General features: G+C 50.4%; 1 protein-coding gene across 1 annotated transcript; it reads right to left on the bottom strand.

Annotated features, from left to right (window-relative positions):
• Window positions 1–553: 553 nt before the first annotated feature.
• Window positions 554–2794, bottom strand: LOC120919132 (E3 ubiquitin/ISG15 ligase TRIM25-like). The gene has a single exon (XM_040331157.1). It carries the CDS (start codon window positions 2702–2704, stop codon window positions 1121–1123), a length of 1584 nt encoding a protein of 527 aa, XP_040187091.1. The 5' UTR covers window positions 2705–2794; the 3' UTR covers window positions 554–1120.
• Window positions 2795–8407: the final 5613 nt, after the last annotated feature.

Below are 8407 nucleotides of genomic sequence, written 5' to 3'. Positions count from 1 at the left end.
GTGCCCTCCTGATCCAAGTATTGTGCCCTTCTCACCCCCCCTGTACTGTGCCCTCCTGATCCCAGTATTGTGCCCTTCTCACCCCCCCTGTACTGTGCCCTCCTGATCCCAGTATTGTGCCCTACTGACCCCTCCTCCCACCCTGTACTGTGCCCTCCTGATCCCAGTATTGTGCCCTTCTGACCCCCCCCTCCCCCTGTACTGTGCCCTCCTGATCCCAGTATTGTGCCCTTCTGACCCCCCCTCCCCCTGTACTGTGCCCTCCTGATCCCAGTATTGTGCCCTTCTGACACCCCCTCCCCCCTGTACTGTGCCCTCCTGATCCCAGTATTGTGCCCTTCTGACCCCCCCTCCCCCCTGTACTGTGCCCTCCTGATCCCAGTATTGTGCCCTTCTGACCCCCCCTCCCCCTTGTACTGTGCCCTCCTGATCCCAGTATTGTGCCCTTCTGACCCCTCCCCTCCCCCTTGTACTGTGCCCTTCTGCATTCCCCCTGCACTGTGCCCTTTGTGTTGACTAGTCTTTGGTTTATGGAATACTTTCCTTTTGTAAAATCGCTTTTATTGAAAGTACTGAATATATGTTTAATTCTATCAACTATTTATACTTCATTTCTTGAAAGTAGATGTGTAAATTGGGGAAAGCTGGGGCCCCTGTGCATTACTTTGCCTAGGGGCCCATGATGCCATTAAGACGGCTCTGAGCCCGTCAGGCAATCCTATTCGATGCCTAGCGCTTTGTCGGAAGAAGCAGAAAGAGTGGACACACCGGAGCCACCGTGGCCACTGCCTGTACTCCAGGAGAGGACACCACAGCCCCGCCACAAAAGTGGGTCAGTGCCAGGCCAGACCGCTCGTGGGGGGGAATTCTGTGCCACACCACCAAGGGGGTGTTTGCTTGCCCCCCTCCCCCCCCCAAAGAAGTACCCACCACCTGCCACTGGCTGCCAGTTTAGTAAATTGAAAAGGTACCAAGGCGAAAAAGAGATTATTTTTAAAGGCCTTGTAGCCTTTATAATACAAAACGTGTGGATACTGTAAAGTGAACAATTCTAAAAACAATTCCCCATTGGCTCCCATGGGACAAGGTCCCTCCTCTCAAAGCATGAGCGCCCCCTAATTTATGTTGTGATCTTTACAGAGGCCTTGGATCCAAACACATAGAAAGATGCATAAAGGGGCTCGGTGAAGGTGGCAGTGAAGGTGTGGAGATGTTTGATGGGGTTACACATTTCATAAAAGGATACTTGTCCCGCCTCATAGTCCAGATAGACCCGGAATCTACTGCGGGAAATATTGTGAGATATTATAATTTCTTTCTTGTCATGTATAACTGAATACCGATTGTAGGAGGACTTCGAGAAACACCAGGACTTGTCATTACACCCCAAATATGAAGACTCTCCTCTCCTATCAATAGAGCCATAGGACACCCCCAACCTCCACTCCCCACACTCACTCATCTGCATCTCCCAGAAGTTTTGTCCTGAAGAAAAAGACGGGGTGCCTAAAACTTGGGAACAGTCCCGGAATCTTCCTGGTGAGTCCTCATGTGATGAGCCTGGTGCTGGTTGTATCCAGAATGCCTCTTTTCCATTCCAGGAAAGACGAAGACTTTTAGCTGCCGTGTTTCCATCAAGTTTGTAGGAACGGCACGGTGTGTAAATCTCTTTCTCCGCGGAGGTTATAATATCAGAGAATTTAGCATGTATGGTCTCTACCAGCACAATCTCATCCAGATTTGTAGCGCAGGATATATTGAAATGCTCTTCTCCACTTCCATGGTCTTTCTTTCCAACATCAAAAAAACCATTTCTCTTGGATTCCTGTAAGACAGTCAGAGAATCGGTCAAGTCGCACAGCTCCTCAATGCGACGCATCTTCCTAAGCAACCCGTCCATCTTTATTTCCATTTGCCGGATCAGATCTGAGATGGAACAGGTCATCTGCTTTTCTTGTGTGGAGATTTTGGTGAGGACTCTTTTCTCCAGGGCATCCAGTTGGGTCCTGAGGTCAGTAAAGATGGCGGTGACTCTTTCTGTTTTACCTGCTGCTTTATCCTGAATACATTTCATGTGCGTTTGCAATCTCTGGAGCGTTTTCTCACTTTCTGCTCTGCTAGAAGTCATATTCTGAAGACGATTTCTCAGGTTCTGCTTCTCCCTCTCAGAGGCCTGGTCCAGAGACTCCACTTGATGTCCTTGGTGGTCTCCATCGAGCCTGCAGGTCACACAGATACAGGTGGAGTCCTCAGTGCAGAAATACTTGAGGACCTCCTTGTGAGTGGGACATTTCCTGTTCTCCAGGGACATGGTGGGATCCACCAAGACGTGTTCTGGTGAAGTTCTGTGTTTTTTTAGGTGTTTGCCGCAAAGAGAAGCCTCACACAGCAGACAGGTCCTAACAGCAGGAACAGAAGAGTCACAATAAGTACAGAGGACCCCGGTCTCCTCCGGAGTTGGCTGAGCCAATAGAAAACGCTCAGCGATGTTACGAAGGGTTATGTTCCTCAGCAGGGCCGGCTTTTCCTGAGACTCTTCTCTGCACTCCGGACAGGAATAGACTCCGGACCCCTCCTGTGTCTCCAGCACGCAGGTAATACAGACCTTACAGAAGTTGTGTCCACATTGCAGAATTACAGGATCCGTGAATATGCCGAGACAGATGGAGCAGTAGAGCTCGTCTCTCACATCGACACTCGCCATCGTGACTGAGAGCAAGAAACGAAAGTGAAACTTCCTTTTCAGAGTGCCGTTCCCTTCCTCCGTCTTTGCTGTAGCTGAAGAGTTGCCTGCAGGACAAATAATAATGTCAGAGAACAAAGTTCATGGAACTGTAGCACTACCCCCCAATATTTGTACCCCACTGAGCAGGGCAGGACTTAGGGTGGTGGGGACCCCTGGGCTTGAGTGTTGAAGGGGCCCCCTGGAGCCGAGAATTGGGGGGGACAAAGATGTTGAGTGAGGGGGGATCATAGTTGTTGAGCGGGGGGGCGAATTGAAGTTGTTGAGCGTGGGGGCGCATTAAAGTTGTTGAGTGGGGGTGGCGAATTGAAGTTGTTGAGTGAGCAGGGGGGGGCGCATTAAAGTTGTTGTGCGGGGGGGGTGCCTCTCACCTGTGCACGGAATGTGTCGGCTCTCTTCCCTTCAGCAGACATCCACACACACTGCTCCGGTTCCTCCTCCCTCCCACGCATTGAAGTTGTTGTCCGGGGGGGGGGGGTTTGCAGTTGTTGAGCGGGGGGGGGAGTGCCTCTCACCTGTGCCGACAGCCGGGGCCACAGACTGTGATTAGCCCGGATGTCAGCTTTCTTCCCTTCAGCAGCCACAGTCCTCCACACAGGGCTGCTGTTAGAAATCATGGGGCCCCGTACAGACTACCTGACGGGGCCCCCTTTAATCCCGCCCTCAACCCCACCCCAGGCCCCTCCTCCCCACCTCTGCAGATTTCTCACCGTTTACATATGCACACACAATCATTATGGCTTATCAGTACAGGGGGACAGAGACGGTTTAATTTTTTTTTTTTTTTCAATTTTATTTTATTAACAAAAAATGTTTTCACTGTGTCTTTCATTTTTTTTATATCTCTTTTATTGCTATCAGAAGTAATGAACAACATCCCTGGTTATAGCATGGGGCAGTGACAGGTCCCCTTTATGGAGAGATCTGGCGTCTATTAGACCCCATATCTATCCTCTGGCCTCCAAAGCATCTGATCAAACCCAGATCGGTTTGATCAGTTGCTTGTTCAAGCCGGTAATTGCTCCTGGTTTCTGACAGCACACAGTGGGAGGAACTACATCAGTTCTACTCACTGTGTCCCAGGAACTTGATGCTGCTGCTCACAGGACCCGATTGCATTGGAGAGCCCAGCAAAGGTGGTGGCGTGATGGTGGTGGAACCCCCTTCCACTGACTATAAAAGTAATCCAGGGGCTTTTTAACCAGTAAGATTACTTTTTACTTTGTGCAGAATCGCTGGGGCTCAAAAATTATATCTTGATCATCGCTGTAGCGATTATCAAGATATCACCCTTACAATCCAGCAATGTACCAGTACATCGCTGGACAGGAAGTGGTTAAATGCATGTGTAAAGCAACATCTCACTGCATCTTCACCAGCATTATGAAAATCACACAGGCAGCACACAGCATGTGTTCTGTCATGGATCTGTCAGTGTCAAATGGCTTTTGGGTTCTGACTTTGGCTGTACTGTGGGTTACAAACTTCAACCCAGTACAGCCATAACAAAGTAAGCACCCAACAGCAATATGACACTGTGACAGATCATCACAGAGCACATGCTGCCTCTGTAAGTATCATAATTCTAAATACACATACTGTAACATGCCATGCTGTGTGTAAGCCATACACAGTGAGGAGTCTATCCTCTGTGCTACACTCACTGTGTGCTCTGCAGCCATGGTGCTCAGGTTCTTTCTCCCTTGTCAGCCTCATCTAAGTCTCGGCAGTCTGCACTCTGCACATGAGGAGTTGAGGACAGGAGGCGGAGTGCAGCATCGTATCACTCCACCAGGGAAGGTAGTGAGCAGCAGTGGCCGGGACTAATTAAAAAGCAGAGTAATGTGCTGTACAGTGTTATGTACATCCGCCCGAAATACAAGAAATAGTCCCACCACTGCACTCACATCCTGGGCCCCTCTGATGACCTGATGGGGCCCAGGAATGTGTAATTACAGCCCCTTCCCTTAGCAAGTAGTAGCGGGGGAAGGACTTGAAGTTTAGAAAGCTGTATTTTTTTAATAGACAGAAATTAACTGTAAAGTTGTCCGGGCCCCCCTGTGGAGCTGCTGGGGTCCGGGCCCGGTACAACAGGGCTGCCTGTACTGCCCTATCAGCGGCCCTGCCTCCACACACCGCTCCGGTTCCTCCTGCTTCCGTGCTGCCTCCTCTTGCAGTGCGGGAAAATTAACCCTTTTGCGGGACTGCGGGAAGAAGCTGTCTGTGCGGGAAAGTCCCGCAGAATCCGTGCGTGTCGGGAGGTATGCGGGGTGGGTGCTACGGCTGAACGGACTTCTTACCTATCCATCCACAACTGCATGGCTCTTCCTGCTTCCTCCTCCCGGGGCCCCCTATTGGGCAGGGCCCATGGGCCTGAGCCCAGTCAAGCCCAATGGTAAGTCCGGCCCTGCCACTGAGTAATACACAGCCAGTTACATGGTATTTTCACACAGTCAGGTGCACACACTCTTCCACTTGTTGTCTCCAATGACCTGTCTAGGGGATGTGTCCAGGGCCGTCTTTAATATGGTTTGGGCCCCCCTCCAGCTTATTTTGGGCCTGGCTGGTTCACATGTATGTATTGGCGGTCCTCATTTGTGCAGGTACAGCAGCCCATTGATTTGAATGGGCTGCTATGCCTTCGTTTCCTGCAGAAAAAAAGGTGCATTCAGCATTTTAAAAATACAGTTGCCTTTAAATCCATTCTGCTTTTGCACCATGCTACTTACCTGCAGTTCTTGCACCATGCTACGTACCTGCAGTTCTTGCACCATGCTACTTACCTGCAGTTCTTGCACACACAAACGCACTGTGTTTTTAAAAGCGTGACCTAAACGTCTAAAAATGCAGCAAGTTTGACAGTGCGGGAACTGCAGATAAGTCACAGCAGACAGCAGAATGGACAGACAGTGCTGTATTTCAGTGCTTGATGGGCATAGGCGTGCCGTGTGCGCAGCCTATTACATGAGGCATGCGCTTTTCTTTGCAGGAAACGCAGGCATGGCGGCCCATTCAAATGAATGGGCTGCTGTGCCTGCGCAAATGTGGGCCGCCAAAACACATACATGTGAACCAGCCAGGCCCAAAATAAGCCCATCAAGCAGTTAAATACAGACAGTAATGCCATGTGCTCTGAGGCCTTACTCAGCCTGGGCTGCAGGTCTGGTCAGTGTTTTAAAAAGTTCCTCTATTTTACACATGGCATGGCATGGGGTCCCATGGTGCTAAAGCAGAATGGACAGACGGTGCTGTGACCCCATGCCATGCCATGTGTAAAATAGAGGAACTTTTTAAAACACTGACCAGACCTGCAGTGAATCAAATATTATAAAGACTTTGGGCACACTCTACAGAAAACTTCTATTTGCATAATACGTTAGCAAACATTGACATACCTTGAGGAGCAGGACAGGTAGAAGTCAGCCTCGGGAAGAGCAAACTGGGGATGTTATAAAATCACATTCTAATTCACTTTTATAGACAAGCAGCACCCAGTGGCAGGAAGGGAGAAGTGCACGTCTAAAGGGAAGCAAGGGGTGCTGTACATTTTGAAACACTGGGAAGGGAAGCAGTACTGTCACTGGCTGCGTGCCGCTGATGATTTTCAGCGCTGATTTGTGGGCAGCACAGGGGCTTAACGGGCGGCTCTGCTTTGGGCCCCCAACAGTGACAGGGCCCTGGGCAGCTGCCCCTGTTTGCCCTATGGTAAAGACGGCCCTTTATGTTTTATTTGGAGAACTTGGATAGGAGATGGGAATTAACTTAATGTACAAGTGAGGACAACTCTCTCTGTAGAACTGAGTATCAGAATACAGTAAAACCTTGGTTTGAGAGTAACTTGGTTTGAGAGCGTTTTGCAAGACAAGTAAAATGTTTTAATAAATCCCCCCAGATCCTTCACTACGGATCCCCCAGATCCTTCTCCACTATGGATCCCCCCAGATCCTTCTCCACCATGGACTCCCCCCAGATCCTTCTTCACCATGGACTCCCCCCAGATCCTTCTCCATTACGGATCCCCCAGATCCTTCTCCACCATGGACTCCCCCCAGATCCTTCTCCACTATGGATCCCCCCAGATCCTTCTCCACTACGGATCCCCCCAGATCCTTCTCCACTACGGATCCCCCCAGATCCTTCTCCACTATGGATCCCCCCAGATCCTTCACTACGGATCCTCCCAGATCCTTCACTACGGATCCCCCTAGATCCTTCACTACGGATCCCCCCAGATCCTTCACTATGGATCCCCCTAGATCCTTCACTACGGATCCCCCCAGATCCTTCACTACGGATGCCCCCAGATCCTTCTCCACTATGGTTCCCCCCAGATCCTTCTCCACTACGGATCCCACCAGATCCTTCTCCACTACGGATCCCCCAGATCCTTCTCCACTACGGATCCCCCCAGATCCTTCTCCACTATGGATCCCACCAGATCCTTCTCCACTACGGATCCCCCCAGATCCCTCTTCTCCACTATGGATCCCCCAGATCCTTCACCACTACGCATCCCCTCAGATCCTTCTCCACTATGGCTCCCCCAGATTCTTCTCCACCATGGACTCCCCCCAGATCCCTCTCCACTATGGATCCCCCCAGATCCTTCTCCACTATGGATCCCTCCCAAATCCTTCTCCACCATGGACTCCCCCCAGATCCTTCTCCACTATGGCTCCCCCAGATTCTTCTCCACCATGGACTCCCCCCAGATCCTTCTCCACTATGGCTCCCCCAGATTCTTCTCCACCATGGACTCCACCCAGATCCCTCTCCACTATGGATCCCCCCAGATCCTTCTCCACTATGGATCCCTCCCAAATCCTTCTCCACCATGGACTCCCCCCAGATCCTTCTCCACTAGGGTGACCACGTGTCCCGGATTGCCCGGGACAGTCCCGCATTTTGAAGTTCTGTCCCGGGTCCCGGGCACCTTCATTCCAGGACAATACAGTATCCCGGAATGAAACTGACACAGTCACCCGATGAGAGAGCGGAACTGGGAAGCCGGCGTCTCTAACAACTGATGAGTCTTCAGCTGTCAATGGGCTTTCCCGCTGACAGCTAAATGAAAAATAAAGCTGCCAGTAAAAAAAAAGTCCCTCTCCCCTTGTCCATTCCAAACCCTTTGGGGGCTTCCAGATTCTGATAACCCCCCTGCCTGCATGCCACCACAACCACCAGCAAGGGTAAGATGGGGACGTGAGGCTTTGGGGTGGGGGGTAGAGCCCGTGGGTGCTGGTATGGACTGGGGGGGGGCACTATTTTTTTTTTCTCTTTCTTTTTTTCAATAGCCGGGTGCCAGCAATTGCAACCGTGAGTAAATTTATATGTGATTTTACTCTTTTTTTTTTTCTTTCGAAATTTCATTTTTGCTGCAGCAGGTTCTATACATGGTACACATGCCCCACTTTACAGGCAGATTAAGGGGACCCCCCCAGACACTATATTTAGAGGAATTGTTCATTTTTATTGTTGCACTTTAAGCATAATTAGAATCACTGCTCCTGAATAACTTTAAAATTGGCAAATTTTTGTGAAGGAGGGGGGTGTCCCTGAATGGCAGTTTGGAAATGTGGTCACCCTATTCTCCACTATGGATCCCCCCAGATTCTTCTCCACCATGGACTCCCCCCAGATCTTTCTCCACTACGGATCCCCAGA

Source organism: Rana temporaria, chromosome 12 (assembly GCF_905171775.1).
Source record: "Rana temporaria chromosome 12, aRanTem1.1, whole genome shotgun sequence".
Classification (NCBI taxonomy): Eukaryota; Metazoa; Chordata; class Amphibia; order Anura; family Ranidae; genus Rana; species Rana temporaria.
The sequence above is the reverse complement of the archived record's forward strand: the minus strand, read 5'-3'. Positions and strand labels throughout refer to the sequence as shown.

Excerpts from the sequence above, each read along its gene's own strand:
- LOC120919132 (XM_040331157.1), bottom strand. The coding sequence starts at position 2,704 with ATGGCGAGTGTCGATGTGAGAGACGAGCTCTACTGCTCCATCTGTCTC.